At 43.9% G+C, this 17,367-nt stretch overlaps 1 protein-coding gene across 3 annotated transcripts in view; it reads left to right on the forward strand.

Moving 5' to 3' along the window:
• Window positions 1-17,367, forward strand: part of LOC144755103 (prominin-1-A-like) — a 499,448-nt gene that overhangs the window by 394,065 nt on the left and 88,016 nt on the right. For all 3 annotated transcript variants that reach the window (XR_013594841.1, XR_013594842.1, XM_078643612.1), the window contains exons 10-11: window positions 7,199-7,262; window positions 14,620-14,779. Coding sequence is in view for 1 of the 3 variants with exons in the window: in XM_078643612.1 (XP_078499738.1) it covers window positions 7,199-7,262; window positions 14,620-14,779 (224 nt within the window). In the remaining 2 variants the exon portion in view is untranslated. The remainder of the gene's footprint in view (window positions 1-7,198; window positions 7,263-14,619; window positions 14,780-17,367) is intronic.

The raw sequence follows: 17,367 nt of genomic DNA on the forward strand, positions 1-17,367 counted from the left end.
ACCCAACTCTACTATATATACAATCAATCAATAAACACTCATAAGGCCCATAAATCTAACATGACATATTATAACCAACTGAATCATGTGACCTAATTAACCTATTCACAAAATTATGTACATTTATATACAACCATGGTAAATGAATTCATCACACTTTACAACCCTACAAGCTAATTAAGCCACTGTGGCGATAAGATCTAGCTATAAGTAACCTAAACTTCATGAAATAACAAGACCAGCTTGTTTTCCAAAGTAAGATTTTTATTAGCTACTCATTTGGAAAATGTATTAGAAATGTTATTAAAGCATTTTTATTTGAATAATTGCAAATGGTTATCACAGTTTTATTATGAATAAAAATATTATTGCAAATAGAAATTATCAGTTTAGCATTTTTCAAAACCTAAGTCCCTAACTAATGCTAAGTTATGATAAAGAATTAAAGAATTAAAGAATAAAGAATAAAGTCTTTTGAAGGCCCTTACGTGCTCCAAGGAAAGTCCAATAGCACAACGCCCACATCGAAAGGTCCGCAAAGAGAAGCATAACTCTCCCACGGGGCAAGAGTTTTTATACCTTTCTACGCTAAGCTAATCTAAGAAATTGTATTCTTCTCTGCTGAAATCGGAGTCCCATTGGTTCAAAAGTGGCAGGCGACGTGTCACCACATTTTAGAATCACAGTTCCGTCACGTTCTTAGAGACCATTGTCTCTAGTTTTCGAACAACGCAGCTTCCTCCAGTTCGCAACATTCTATACAAGTAAAGTTTTTGGCTTCCTTGGATACATGGTTGTTTCAAGCCTTATTGCCGGTTCCTGGCCTTGGCCTTGTTCGAACAAGAGAATGTCATCTCAGCACGACAAATTTGCTTCAGGACAGGAGGAAAACGCTGCCAACATGGACTCACTCTGGCTCCAAGCAGATTTTTGCAAGCATGGAAATTCACTAGGCCCAAAACCTTTTTCATTAACTATCATATAAACAAACACAAAAGAATAATTAATGCAAGTAATATAGTTTGTTCTGTTGCCACCCTCCATTGCTAATGATTAACCCATTAGTCTAAATTACCTAGCTAATAGCGTACAAATAAAGCAGCATTTTATATCTACCATTCTTCGTTTAATCCAGCAGGGTTCTTTATGCACCTATAGAGAATAGAGTGACACCACATAGACAGGGAAGCAAAATAAGCACATGCCATTTATTCTAAAACAGCTGCAGTTAATTTGTAACATGACAATAGACACGATTAATTTATTATTTTCTCAAACAAGGAAATGCAACATAAAGCACGAATATGAGCACACATGTTAATACCCCATATGTATTCATGTGTATTGTAACTTAAAACTAGGTTGAATTAAGACACATACAGCACAATTGTTAGCCTTATTATTTTTATTTATGGAAGTGTGACTTCACGAGTTGAAATGAAAAACATTTCTGAATCTCGCTCCATCAGCATTCTATGGGCGTTGCAGTGGGTGTTTCCACGCAAAACCCATGGATTTTGAAGCTTTCCAAGACGTACAAAACCATGTAAAACTGGGGATGCACCAAAATCTTATGCCTCCCAAGGTGCGGCGTAACAAGTAGAAATAACTTTATTTCTCCACGTTTATTCCTCTTTCCATGTGTACTGCATTCTGCAGCACACATAGAAACAGGAAAAACGCCTCTCAGGCAGGGGTGATTCCTCCTGAAGGGGGGAGGAGCATTGCCCTACTTGCTGAATGCGCAGCTTGCAAACACAAATAAATGGTAATGCCATTTTATTTTGCCAACGGCTTGCACTGTGTACAGCACAAGCTCGAGGGCAGGGGGTGGGGCTGAATCCTGCGAATGCATGATGACAACTGGCCCTGCCAGTGCACTTGTCAGATTGACTGGTTGTCTTGTGCTAGCCAGACCGACATGCGCACTGTAGACCAAGCAATCCCAGGGTTGTGAAACAGTAAAGGGATTTCTGGCAAAGGCCCCCAGCCTCAAAATGAGCTCTGGGTTAGCATGCTCCAACCAATCCTGGAGCTGCATAAGACAGCTTGAGAGCAGCTTCAGGATGGGTTGGATTCGCATTCCACTGGGCAGGAAGGCAGTCCTTCCCTTTCCTGCTTGTAGACACCAAGATCACCAGGAGAGAAGTGCTGCACAGGGCGGGAGCAGCATTCATGGTGAGTTTTGCACCATCACGCACCACCCCAACAGGGCCTGCATTGGTGCTAGGCTGCCGAAACTGTGCCTGTGCAGGAGAAAAGGGAAGGAATAGACCATATTGGATAAATACAGTGCATTCCTGCCCTACACTGTTGCGTAGAGCAGCAAAGGAAGGTGACTAGTACTCCGATCTGGCCAGGAGAAGCCACAGAGGTTGCTGTTCAGTGGGCCATCTTTCTGGAATAATCGCCCACCCTGAGTGTGACACCCTTATTTTAGGAGCAGAGTGAAGGTACAAAGGTGTATTAACTTTGACGGTTAACTGAATGCTATTGTGTTGACTGTAGCTGTTGATCAGCAGCACAAGTAATATTTTCAAAGTGCACAGTAGGACGTGCAAGAATGATAAACTGACAGAAAGGTGCATGGACTACTATGATACAATCGTGGCATTCATGGAGAGTTTACATTGGCCTGAGGAATTAAATGTAGTGCAGACTGCTGTGTAGCACTTGCAAGGCTTAGTCAACATTGCTGAGTGTACATTAAGTGTAGCATCAGTGAAGGAGGTATTGTGTAAACTGAGTCTTTGGCTCAGCTCTACAAGGCTTGTTTTCACACCCCCGGGTGACACAAGTGAACTTAGTTCAATGCACCAGCGCTGAATGTGAAAAACAGGTTTTGTAGCCCCACAGAACCCTACCCAATATATAAATGAGGTGGTATCAATGCTTTTGAGTTACTGACGGAGAATGGTAATCTAAACGAATGTTAATTATGTATTTCAAGATATTTATTTAAAAATACTTATTTTAAAATGACATGCTCTAGTGCACATAATATTGGTAATATCAAAGAAGATAATAAAAAGCAGCTAAGCTTTTTAATAACAGTTAATACAGGTAAAAATTGTAACATCACATTTTATAGCCCTTACACCCTCACTGTGCTATCCCTAAGCATTATGCTAGTTTTGAGCAGATGAATAAATAACAAACCTGAGTTTCGAAGGTGGTGTGCATACCTGGACAACAGGGTTTGATGTCTGTTTGGAATATCTCATGAGCTATTTCGAGCACAAGGCCAAGAGCTAGGAGATTGCATCTGTGCAAGGACTCAATCTTACTGCCAGTTTTTGACGGCGGCAAAATGGAATGCTTCACAGAGCCTCAAGGAGTCTTGCTGGAGGCTTCTTCTTCGACATGGAATCTGATGTTGTGCTCATCTGAATCTGCGATTTGCATCTGTGACCTGGGTGGAGTTTCTTTCTACTTAAGGGGACGAGTGGTGGTGCTTAAATACTAAATTAATATCAGGGATTAAAACCTCTGACATAGTTTCAGGAATGTTGATACAGATTACCAGCACCAGAAGAAGTGGTTTAGACACATCCTAAAGAAAATGTGAGATGAAGAGATGGCAATTCAGACTACACACTTTTGATGAATTATCAATGGATGTTCTTTTGATGGCCTTCACATTATGATAAGTGTAATCTTGTCCCAGACTGGGTGCTGCTTCAGGTGTTATATCTAGTTTTTATCTGAATGACTTGACACTCTCTCAGTTCTAGGAATGATAAGAACGATAAGGGCGGACAACATTATTGTTATTAGAGTTTATATCAGACATGGCATAGATTCGCCAGAAAAAGGGAGAACTGTCCGAAATGGAATTGGGGACCTATCTGGAATGGAGTTGGACCTTATGGACTTTATGTCAGTGGAGAGTGGCGCATTGTCTGTGAGGGTACGGGAGAACCACAGTCAGGCAGATGGAACCAGAGAGGTTTAAAGCAGTATATGTGGCTTATGTTGAAAGAGAGACGGGCGTGAGGGAGAGATTGGTGTGGGCTCCTGTGTACTTTCAAGGTGTCCTGGAATTATTGCACACACTACCTGTGAGCTGGTACTGTTTAATGTGGACACAGTGCTGCTGTTGCTTGCTGTTGGCGCGGAGGGAGAAAATGTGCTATAAAAGACACTTACCTTCGGAATGGGTCTTTTGAGTGAGAAAATATTTGTGGATCTCGCATTACCGTACTCTGACAAGACCTTGATGTGAGACTCGGAGAGATCAGTTATAGAATGGAAGGGATTCGTTTCTTTTTTTTAGTTCTGGTGGTTCCTGCCATGTTGCGAATGCCTGCTGTTGTGCTATCATTTAATCATCAAATACTAGAGTTATGACAGAGAGAATATGTTGTGTGATTGTTTTGTTTCTTCTACTAAGTCCTGAAAAGTGTGGATGGAAAAAAAAGATTAGGTGAATCCAGCAGGTGATATAGCAGATGTTTGGCGTTTTATTTTTGTGAGCGTGATGGTCTGTTAAAAATGGATAGTGTTAATTAAAAAAAATGCATAGTAGTTGTTGTTGTTTGCCTTGGGGACTGTACAAGGGTTTAATGCTTCTGCACTAAGTGTGGAATGAATTCTCATGCTAAGGTAAGGTTTTTGTGTTAATGCATGTGAATGTACATACTTTGGTGCTTTTAGGTACACATGGTTAATTTTTGAGTGTCAGGTTGAAGAAGAAAGAACAGTACCCTTTTGGAGGTGGTGGTGTGTGCCTGTGTGAGGTAGTAGTTTCAGTATCTGATTTTTATGGAAATTATCAGTCCAAGAATATTCGGGGAAATGTGGGTTTCTGTGAAGTATGTTGCTTTGTCCTGTTTTCTGTTGTTGTGCATGTTAGAGAAGACTTGAATATCCTCCTGCAAACTGTGGTGTTGGTCTATAGGATGTATGTATTTATTTTGACTCATCTGTGTGAACCTTTTGTGTTATATTTGGGGATATATTTTGGTTGAATGTTCTGTTTCTGAAAATCTATAGAAAATGTGTTGAGTCCCCTGTTGTAACGTGTGCTTGTGATGATCTGAAAGCGGCGATGAGTAGTACCTTGCCACATTATGTTTATCTGGTGTTGTGAATGAGAGGAAGAGCAGTTTTTTCTTTTTAAGTGGCTGTTGTCACTCGTTCAGTGTTAGTGCTCATGGTGACAAGAATGTGGGGAAAAGCAGCATCGTTTCTTATTGTGTATCCAGCGTTGTAAATGTGGGGAAGAGCAGTACTGTGTCACAGTAGGAAGTTTGGGGAAGGGTAGTATCCTGGTTTCTATTAACTGGTTCATGGTTGTGTGTGGTAATTAAATAAGTGTGGTATTCTAGTTTTAAGTTAACATGTTCGTTGTTGGTCTGTGGTGTGTTTTGTTTCCCATATATGTGCTCTGGGGCCTGTCATCGTGTACAGACAGGAGAATGTGACAGGTGCATGGTACTGGAGGCAAAGTACATTGTTATTTGTCTTGTATTGTGTGTGTGTGTGTGTCTCCATTCATGTACTGCAGCCATGCACTGTTGCATACAGCTGAAAAGATACAATGTTTGGGTTGTTTTGCCTTCTGTGGGCATAGATATAGAATGTAGGTACATCCATATCGTGGTTCCTTGGACCATTGTTCTGGTGTGCTGATGTGAATTTATGTTACAAATGGAAGTACTGGACAACACCAGTTTTTGGATGTTTTGTTCTCTTGTCAGTAGGCGCTTTTATTGTGTGCAAGAGATGTTCAATCTAATGTGTGTGCAGCATCCAGAGGGCGTGATGCTGAGTGCAGATTGAGGAGCTGTCTTCTGTCTGGCACTTGGTCATTTTGGTGTGAGCTAGTATGACCAGGTGCTGGGGTTGCGGAGTGCTGGGTGTGCATGTTTGTATGAATGTTGTAATGACGTTGATTGTAAAGTGCCCAGTGACCAAACTGGTCAGGCACTAGGACCGGCCCGAGTGAGGGACGAGGGCGGGCGGAAAGGGAGGAGCTGGGAGACCAGGGGAGCAGATAGCCGTTAGTAATTGAAGAGTGAAGACGCACAATAAAGAAGGTCCGTGCTAACAATATACTGTGTCTGCCTGAGTTCTTTGGGGCTAGACACTACAAATGTGTGGAATTACAAACAGACCAATAAGCGCCTTACATGATTCTTTTCATATGTTCATGAATGGCTCAGTGTCCTCAGTTCAGAGTCTGCCAAATAATCCGATTTCTGTTATCCATAGGACCCCATAGTAGGTGAAGTTGAAATTGCCATACCATTTTCAGTTGCAACTTATAATGTTTAGAGTGAAGTGGAAATTAGTTTGGTGTGTAGTTGAGGGAATGATTTGAATATGCCATTTGTCATTTTTCCGAAATATTTGTAGAGTTAAAAATGAATATCATTGGTTTACATAAAAAAGATCAGAGAGCCATGTATGCAGGAAGTGAGCTGCATCATGATCCGCAGCAACGGGTGCACTCATTGCAGAAGCAGATCATTTGAAACACCCTGTGACTTCCTGCCATTTGCATACTCCAGTAAAATCTATGAAGAAGATTTTACTCATTTTTTTTTCTTATTGTCACTAAAGGACAACCACACCAGCCCAATAAACAAAGGACATTTGTGAAACAAACAGAATATGCAGGCCCACCAGAAGTCACATTGGAGAAATACTCTGCTGTTTGGGCACCTGTATGTACTTAAGGTGTTCACAATGGTGGGTTTGTAAGAAAAAGGCATTTCAACACAAAATTCAAAGGCAGGGACACGGTACAAAGTCAAATTGTCAAGGTAAGGGAAACTGTACCGAGACTAAACCTGTAATGTAAAGGAAATGGCATCCATGATAAGCTAAATACACTTATATGACACATAGACATAGATTAAAAAAAAAAAATATTGCCAGACAAATGGTTATTGGAAGGCAGATGAAATTCATACTTAATCCATACCAGGCCAAAGCTAATTGAAAGGAAATGTCACCAAAAGCACACCATCCAAAAGGTGATGCACTCCACCTTAGTGGATTAGACAATATAGGCTTTTCCAACTGGTGCCTTCTGTGTTAAAATGGCCCTGACCCGTTCTGTGTCTGAGGGGGAATCCGTTGATAAAGAAGGGCCTGTATGCTTTAAATTCTGAATTCATGTTGATATTGTGTCTTATGCAAAGGCTATGCAATCTTATACAGTTTTGTCTCCTTTTTTCTTGGTGCTAAGGCAAGAAACTCACTCGCAAGTATCCCAGAGCAGGTCCAAAACAAGACCAAGGGCACAGTTACAGGTACACTTTTCATTTTACCATGTGTCTAACTGTGCATAACAACTATCTTTCATAATATTGTGTATGATTTCAACATAGAACTACTCTTGTTGGTGGCTGGTCCTGGATTGTAGATGTGTGGGCGGTCACTAGGGCAAGGAATAATGATTCCTTTAGGATGAAAGTGATCGCAATTGTTTCTGTTCAACTTGCTCCTCCTCTTCATTCCCCATCCCAGTCAATGTCCCACTGCAAGTCGTCTCTCCCCTCATCTCTGTGGAAAGTATATTTTCAAGGGCTTCTGCTGGAAGTATGTTCAAATTGTATGAGGAATTCTTAGAGGGATGTTTCACTTTGCGTTGATCAGATCCTGGAGGGCTGTGGCGGAGACGGAAGGAAGGTTTCTCTTATCTTAAGGGGTAGTGCTAATATAGCAGAAAACTATGTAATTGTTTCTGTTTTGCCAGTGCAACCCTGACCATAATCATACTATGCTGAATTTGTAGAATCTATTAATCGAAAGTGTGATTTGTGTATAAATAGTTTGGGGTTTTAGCTATTAAGGTTCCTTTAGGGTTATTCCTGTCTGGTTCTGTTAGATTTTAGAGCTGTCATTAGGACTGCTGTTGCTGAATACTTTTATTTTTCTATGTTCCTTTGACTTAGATTCTTTATGGGATGTGTTGGTACTCTTTATGAGTTTGACACTTGGAATTCTGCTTAGATTCTACTTTAACTAGGGATTAATACATTTTATGATTCTGAATTATTTTGCACTTCTGTATTTCAGCCTTTTTGGCAAATGTGTGCTTTTTTCTCTGTACCGCAATTTTAACTATTCTGTATTAAATTCGACTTTTGCTTAATTTTGGCCTAGAACTCAGTCTTTTACCCTTTCAATGTTTTACTTTGTTTTGTTCAGTTTAACTTTGCTAAAATTATATTATACTGGTAAGGTGTGTAGTCTCTAGCCGCTAGATCAACTGGAGATGCTGGTGCTGAATTTCTGAGATAAATATTGGTGTGTTCAAAATATTGGGTTCAGATAATTATTGGGGTTTGATCCCACAAAGTTGTCCCCATGACTAGCACCGTTGAATCACAATTGTGACCGATTTCCAACTGTGTGGTACATGTCACTGTAACATGCAGGCTCCTCCTTCAATCAATCAATCAATCACTTGTAGAGCGCACTACTTACCCGTGAGGGTCTCAGAGCGCTGAGGGGGGAGGGAGGATGCTGCTACTGCTCGAACAACCAGGTCTTGAGAAGTCTCCTGAAGGTCAGCAGGTCCTGGGTCTGATGCAGGTGGATGGGGAGGATGTTCCATGTCTTGGCGGTGAGGTGAGAGAAAGATCTGCCGTCGGTGGTTGTTTGGTGGATGCGTGGAACGGTGGCGAAGTCAGCGGAGCGAACCTGGCAGTTCGGGGTGTAGAATGTCAGTCTTTTGTTGAGGTATGTTCGTCCGGCGTTGTGGAGTGCTTTGTGAGTGTGAGTGAGGAGCTTGAAGGTGATCCTCTTGTTGACGGGGAGCCAGTGTAGGTCTCTCGGTGGGCAGTGATATGGCTGTGATGGGGGATGTTGAGGATGAGGCAAGCGGAGGCGTTCTGTATGTGTTGAAGTCTTCTCTGGAGTTTGCCCGTGGTTCCCGCGTAGAGGGCGTTGCCATAGTCCAGCCTGCTGCTGACGAGGGGCTTGCGTGACCATCCTTCTGGTTTCAGTGGGGATCAATCTGTAGATCTTGCGAAGCATGCGGAGGGTGTTGAAGCAGAAGGAGGAGACGGCGTTGACTTGCTGGGTCATTGATAGTGTTGAGTCCAGGATGAACCCCAGGTTGCGTGCATGGTTGGTGGGTGTTGGTGCAGCTCCCAGTGTGGTACGCCACCAGGAGTCGTCCGAGGCGGAGGGGGTGGAGTGGAGAATGAGGACCACCATCTTGTCAGAGTTAGTTTCAGGCTACTGTTCTTCATCCATTCTGGGACGGCCTTCATTCCTTCGTGGACTGTGGTTTTGGCGGTGGCAGGGTCCTTGGTGAGGGAGAGGATCAGCTGGGTGTTGTTGGCATTCGAGATGATGTTGAGGTCGTGCGATCGGATGATGTTGGCGAGCGGTGCAATGTAGATGTTAAAAAGGGTCGGGCTGAGGGAAGATCTTTGGGGTACGCCGCAGGTGATCTTGGTGGCTTCGGGCTGGAATGGGGGATGAGGACTCTCTGGGTTCTGCCGGTGAGGAAGGAGGTGATCCAGTCCAGGGTTTTATTGTGGATCCCTGCGTCGTGGAGGCGTGAGCGTAGGGTGTGGTGGCAGGCGGTGTCGAAGGCGGCCAAGACGTCCAGGAGGATGAGGGCCACGGTTTCGCCGTTGCCCAGCAGGGCCCTGATGTCGTCGGTGGCAGCGATGAGGGCAGTTTCGGTGCTGTGGTTACTGCGGAAACCGGATTGGGACGAGTCCAGGAGGTTGTTCTCCTCTAGGAAGTGGGTCAGTTGCCTGTTGCCTTGAAGTACTTTTATCAGGATATGTACTTATTGTATTTTGAAGCGAACCGAAAAATATTTGGATACAACCCAGACTGAAAATGTTTTTTTGAAAGGAAGTAACCACTTTACTTTCCCTAGGTCTAAGCAGTACTGAAACCATCTTTCTACTATTTACTGTCAATGGCAATAGCACCTCCGTGCATGCTGCCTGGCTCATTAAAAAAAAAAACAGATTTCCAGTAGTCTCTAAGAACTGTCAAGCAGTGGCACTTTTTAGGTCTCGGCTAGAAGCGAGCGAAGCTCGCTCTCGCCAGAGACCTTATTGTTAACGGCTCAGCTTCCCAGGAGGACAGCACTGGCCGCGCGCGCCGATTTGTTAAGGCCACGCGCACGAGAACGCGCTCGCGGCCAGGTGCTGTCCTCCTCGAAAGCTGCCTCCCTTCCCCGTGCAGGGCGGGCCGCCGCGCTGCCTGCGGTGACCCGGAAGCATTGCCGGCCAAACCGGAAGTCGGAGCCAGATTACCCTGCGCTGCAGTCCGACACAGACTGGGGCTTCACACCGCACTCAGAGTGTCTGAGGCTGACAGGCAAGGCGTGGATGAGGTGCTGCTGCTGCCACTTTTCTCTGCCATGGTGTGTGAGTGTATCTTTACATAAAAGCTATTGGTAACGGTTTCCCGTCTTTGTAATGTTTTTTGAGTGGCACGTTCAATCCCCGCCCCCCACCCGCCCCCCCACTCCCGGGCTCGAGGCATTAATTGCCATGTTTTAAAAGTAAATATTCCTCCCTTTTAATGCGGTGTGATGTGTGAGCATTGATTCCGAGCGGCTGCAGCCCACGCAAGCTCGGGGAGCAGCACACAGCTCTGTTCTCCAGTGCATCGCTGTCCCTGCGGCCATGGGTTCGCCCTGCAGGCTCGGGAGGCAGTCGGGAGAAGGGCGCACAGGCACCGAGCCACAAAGAGTAGTCTGTGCTAAAATGTGAGGCCGCGCAGTAAGCATCGCTGTCAACCCATCGAATTAGCAGGCATGGCAAGGTGAGGCTGCTGCGGGGTGATTTCACTCTTTATTTTCACTGCATTTCCTCTTGAAGAACCACGAGTCTAATCCATGTTTGTTGTTTGCATTTTGCTACCTACTCTGTTTGGGGATATGTCTTCCTTAAATGTAATGGTTTGAGGTATCAAGGAGCAAGGCCCCCTGCCCTTCCTTCCTACTGGCAGCGTCCTGACAAATGTAAATGTTTTTTCCCAAACCATTGAACCAATTACCGCCCTATTTCAACCATTTTTCTTTCTATTTCTTTAAGTAGCTCCTTTAGAGCAACCCTTTGCCCGTGCTGTTTTAGCAACATATTTATATTAATAAAGTGTTCCTCCGGCAGGAGGCGTGTGTCCGTGGGCCGGCCACCGGGCAGCGTGGGGCACGTGGGCAGCGTGGGGAGAGGGCTGGGTCTGCGGCTTCGATCATTTTAGGACAGTCACTCCAGCTGTGCTTTTAGTGGAAGGACCGAGATTGGCAGGGCATGGTTTAAATGCAACAATTATGGAAACAGCTCGTTTTCGTCGCCAATGTCTGTTGGAGGCAAACTGTTGCTAATAGCCTTTTCCTGATGTCTCTGCAGGGCGGGAGGAGGTTTGGTCATTTTGGGTAGGCAGCGGGAGGAAGAGTGAAGCCAAATTCCGGCATCTCTGCGGTATCATTGGCAGCAGGGTTTTTTTAGTTCCCCACCTTATATTTTGTGGATTGTGTTCTTAACGTGAAATCGCTGTATGGCAGTACCAAGAAGCAGAGTATACCACAGGACACTATGGTTGGCATTCCGGCAAACGGCAATGGGTATTTTACACTCCAAAAGCCAATGGCAGTAGGGAACGGGCTTTTAGTGTGTACTTTGGGTAACGGGGATTGTAAATAAGAGTGCGTGTTAGGGCTCCTTTTACGATCAAAAGGCATGTTCCCTCCTCTTCTGTTTCAGTTGGTGCTCGGTATTTTGCTAGGTAAACATTGCATGCTAGAGGTGGCTGCACACGCACCTTCTTTCCAGGCCCCTCCACTGTGTAGTGTGTACTTTTTGAAAGAGACCACGCAGGTTGATTTTGGGTTGTGGTCATATATACAACATTCAATAGATTGAAGAGCCGCACATTCTCCACCCAGGAAGGGATGTTTGATTATATTGATGAAACTTAGTTCTGCAAAAGTGTCTGGAAACTCCAAGTGATGAGGTGTTAACTTATATATTTCTTCTTTTATTCTTAATGCATTGCTTTACTTGTAGGCCAATGGTGTTTGTAAGTACCTCAGGTATGTCAGAAAAGCCATTGTTGGGAGCTGAGCATTAACACACTTCATTCAGCTGTTTGCCTCAGGACAGACTGGAAGGGCACACTGGTTTCTGCGCTTAGGCCCTCGTTTGCACATGCAGGTGCCCTGGGTTTGGTGCATGGAAGACCAAGGAGTAATTCACTATTCTTCTGAGCCAGATTGTGTGGCGTTTCTCGAGTAACTTGTTGCAGTGAATAAGTCCTGTTTCAACCGCATACAGGGGGGTGTGATGCACCAGGCCTATGCATCATTATGCAGTATGGCCTAGCAGCGGCCCGGTAAGGAAGGGTGGTCCAGGCATTCCTGGCCTGGAGCACACCTGTCATGACAAACACGATGTTAAACCCTTTACCACAAGGGACTTTATCAATCCAAGAGCTGTGACGGGGACGTCTTAGAACAACAATGTTCAAGAAGGTCATTAAAATGTTTGTAGACTTGAAATAATCTTTGAAATGCTGAAGGTGTTCATATGGAAATAGGTAATGTCTGAAAATGCTTCCCTAGATAACAACAACTCGTTCACACTTACTTTCCCCGAGAACCGTGGAGTACAACTGAGATCTTAAATCTGACCCTCACAATCAGACATCACTGGCATGTCCATGCGAGTGCATGCTTCTCTTAAATTACTTGGAACCCATGTATTTCAAGTTTTGGTGACAGAAACATACCATTTGCAAGAGTATCCTATCAGAGGTTTGCATGGACAACACTGACGGTTACTGTGGGGGCAGCTGTTTACTTTTCTCTTTTTAAGGTTGGTTCACTTCAGATCCAGTGTGACAGCCTCGCACTAATCTGAACCCGACCACTGTCACCCTGCTGTACGTTTTAAATGAGCGAAACTTGGATTCTTAATGAATGACACAGACTGGGGCTTCACACCGCCCTCAGAGTGTCTGAGGCTGACAGGCAAGGCGTGGATGAGGTGCTGCTGCTGCCACTTTTCTCTGCCATGGTGTGTGAGTGTATCTTTACATAAAAGCTATTGGTAACGGTTTCCCGTCTTTGTAATGTTTTTTGAGTGGCACGTTCAATCCCCGCCCCCCACCCGCCCCCCCACTCCCGGGCTCGAGGCATTAATTGCCATGTTTTAAAAGTAATTATTCCTCCCTTTTAATGAGAGCGAGCACCGTGTTCCCTGTAGTGTTGCTGCAGCGGGGCGTACCACTGCAGCACACGCCCCCTCCCACTGGTTCCTGTGCATCCCCCCCTGGGACGTGCAGGGTCTTTGGTTTGCCCCTGACGTGAGCGCGGTTGCGCTCCCTTGTGAATAAATAGCCCAGAGCCCTGGGCGTGGTCAGTGAGAAACTAGCCACCACCACAACTACACGTGTCCCAGTGTCTCCATTGTTCAGGCCTACACCGGGACACTACATTCCCCAGCACGGATCCCTGTGTTTGGCAAGTTACCTTGTACGCAGGGGCTTCCCTTTTTCAATGTTGGTGAATAACGTTGACTTTCATTCAGAGCAGATGTAGCTTTGATCGCGCCAACACTGTTACCACAGCAGACGGAGCCCAGGCCGATGCAGGCACCTGCAGCATCGATTGCGTCGCACAATCACCACAGGAGCTACAGTCACTACCACACCGACGCAGGCACGAAGAATGAAGTGCTTCCTGCCAGGAATCCGTTTTAACAGACCCTCTGCAGCAAGGACCGCTCCATGCTCGCTCCCAAGTAGGATGCTTTCTCTGGATGCCCCCTCAGTTCCAGGAACATACTGGGTGTAACTAATTGGGGTCCAATCACTTTGTGGCATCCTTGCTAGTCCCTGCCCTTTATTGTCTCAACTACTGGTTGCAGGGCAATTGGGCACCTCGTTTTGGCTTTATGCAAATTGGCTCTTGTTCCGCTCCCTTAAACACTCTCCAAGCACGTGTTTGAAGGGGTTTGTAGCAGACAGTAAGCCCACTAAGCATTACATTCACATTAGTCTGAAATGTTTTCTGTGCTGCACATGGAAGTGCAGTCCTTCTCACGGAGTGCGAGTTGTTGTTTGCTGTGTTCAAATATCACCCTTCGCCTCAGTTAATAATGTTAGGATGTGTTCATAGTGTGCATAATTAGGCGCATGTATTAATCGCAACCAGGAAAACATGCATTTGCAATGCAATAGGTGTCGCATTATTAAAGTTTGAGCAATTGGCATAGCTAAATAATGCAACACCAATAGCTTTTGTTGCAGTTGGTGTTGCAATATTTAGCAATGCCAATAGCTCAAACTTAATTAACCCGAGACCTATTGCATTGCAAATGCTTGTTTGTAAAGCCATTGCAGCAATCCACATTTGAGAGCTCACAGACAGGCTTGAGTTGTTAACTTCTAATCAGCTATTTTCTTCCCTAAAGTTTATGTTCACTGTTAATTTGATAACTGGCCTTGGTAATAGTTGACAGTTTCCTACTATTGTGGCCTGCGATTTCTCACCGAAACCAGACCGCACATTCTAGGAAGATTCTATTACAAGCAGACTTGCACTTCACAATTGTAAATAATGATAGAGATAAAATTGAACATTTTCTGCACCCAAGCTTAGAAGACTGTATGTTGTCTCCTTCTCAGACGTGCGAAATCAGCTGAAAGATATAGAGGCAGAGCTAGCTAACATCAACAAAGACTTGTCCTTCACTGACTCTCTGAACAACTTCACCACCACGTTGACGAAGGTGACCACAACCCTCTTTGAGAATAAATCAAAAGTAGAAGAATACGACAACATAAGGTAAGAGTAAACCCGTGTGCATTGTTCCAGAAAGGTCTCTGGCATGTATGCATCCATGTAGATATATAGAGTGGGACATACCATAAGTATGCAGTGAGCTTTTTCATATATTCAAACAATTGGCATCTCCTAAAAAAATGTCCCTTCATAAACTGATATATGACTGTTGTTTTTTTTATCAGCATTAATGGTGAGGCATCCTTTCTAATCAGGATCCATGGCAATCAGCCAGAACGTCCATCAAGGTCTTTGCCATGGGTAAAAAGCTTACCTGTGCCTGGTTCAGATCTATGGTACTATGGATTCTTTTGGAACCTTTCTGTAGGCACACAACTTTTAATGCAAGGCTAGCACCCATAAGCCAGAGGGGTCACCTACAGGCACTCCATCAGGACTAAATGGTTTGCCACACACACTTCACTGGTTTACAAGGGTTGCAATGCAGAGTTCCTGGTGCACACATGCCCATGCAGTCAGATAACGCAACCTTAGACCTGGCCCCCAGAGAGAACACTTGATGTACATAAGGCGCACACTTCAGGCCTTGAATCTCGTTGATAGTGTGAACAGCCCTGTGGCAGAAGAAGCATCTTCCAGTGCTTGGGTAGTAAAAAGTAGCAGCTCCTTCCCCTGTAACTGCTGTTCCTTCAGAATTGTGCTAATACTTTATTACTAAATCTTAACACCTTTACAAAAGGTCGTAAAATCCCCCCTCTTATTTTAAGGACCCCCAACATGAAATGCTCAATGTAAAGTATGTACAGTATGTAAATTGTATGACCGTTCTTTGCACAGGAATCTGTTACTAGAGGCAGACAGTGAAATAGGATGAATATCTCCCACTGATGAAGAACCAGTGTAAGGTCCAAAATGCGTAGGGGTTAAAAGAAATGTGTAAAAAATCGATGTTGCTCAATCAGATTGGACATACAAGTACAAACTTGGAGTTGGACTTGGACGACTCTAACAACCTCTGTATCACTCTGTACCATTTATTAAAGGTGCAAAAAGCGACGTTATTGTACAGTACCGGTCTATTTTGATTTCATCATTTCATGTAAGAGACCATAAAAGTATGCCAGTATTGCAACTAATTGCTGTGCATAAGGAGATTATACCCTTTATGGGGTTAGTTTATCCTCTAATATGCAAGTAACTTCACCACTGACCTTCACCACATCTTCTCTTCAAAACTCAACTTATCTTACAAATGTCAAAAGATCAGTAGGACGGCTCAGTGAGTTAAGTGGTCGCTTCTGTGAGATGTGTATAGCTTTCAGTTCAGGGATTTAATTCCAGAAGGGCAGGCTAATCCTTTTATCCTTCAAAGGCTGATAAAATGAGTACCTTTAAGCTGGATAATAGTAAAACCCCATATATACAGTGATTGAAAATGGGAATAAATCTGCAAAGCCAAGCAGATATAAAGAACACATATTTATTCTTATTATTCTATGCCTACTGTCTCTATCCTCCAGTACTTTCCAACATATGGCCCACTGTGGCCCTCACATGCTTCGGCAGCTTACAGGTTACACAGTCACAACAGAATATTTCTTGCTATTTTGTTGAAAAAAAATCTGTCTGGAATCATGCAGGAAATTATTGACCCTCCTTAGTGAAAAGATTTTTAGGAAGCCCAATATTACTTGGGAGCACACTGCCCTGCTTTGAACCACTAACTGAGATCCAAATGAGCGCTTTTAAGTATTCATACTTCCACCCTTTTATCTTCCTGGAGCTACTTGATAGTTCTCATATTACAAGGATTGTTCTCAATGCATGAATTTTGCCATGGTACAGTCTGCTAAAGAAATCCCTAAGATCTGATGATCGGAATAATAGCAATCTAATATGATTGATGCAATATCGAGGCATATTGATGGAGAAGATGGTTCTTAGCCTGTTACAGTTCTTTGCAAAGATCAATTTATTGGATTTATTCCAGATGGGATGTAGGCCCCACTAAAGCACCAAGCTGATGGTAGTATCTGGAGGACCAACTCTGGCTGGGTGATGGTGGTGATGTGGCCTTTGTTTTGTTAGACTTTTTAGGGACCTTTGATATTATTGACTACAACATACTATTAGACAGATTGACCCAGACCAATGTTTAGGGTTTTGTCCTAGTCTATTTGAAATCATAGCAATGCAGTAGATTTCAGAGTGTTGTCATGTTGTAATTTTCCTCTTAGTCTAAAGAAATCAACCATGGTGTTTTTGTCCCCCAGCAGTCAATATTATCCCCCTTCTAACCTGTGCATGAGGTCCCACGATTGAGCGCATTTTACATGCATGCCGATAACACTCAGCTGATCATCAGCTGTCAAAACATTCAGTTGGGTCAGAAGAAATCCAGGCCCTAATTCTGTATATAAGTGCTTTTACATGACATGGTGATAGATGTCTCTTTTTGTAGCTCAATCCTACAAAAAAACAACTTCTCCTTACTACTGTGAATGGAACCTTCTGGGAGAGAGACTGATTTGGCCACAGCCCTTAACCCCTTCCCCACTAGTTAAGGCACTTTAATATCTGGATATTTGATCAATACTTGAAGAACCAGGTTCCCAAAAGTTCCAATGCTT

This window comes from Lissotriton helveticus, chromosome 5_1, assembly GCF_964261635.1.
Source record: "Lissotriton helveticus chromosome 5_1, aLisHel1.1, whole genome shotgun sequence".
Taxonomy (NCBI): Eukaryota; Metazoa; Chordata; class Amphibia; order Caudata; family Salamandridae; genus Lissotriton; species Lissotriton helveticus.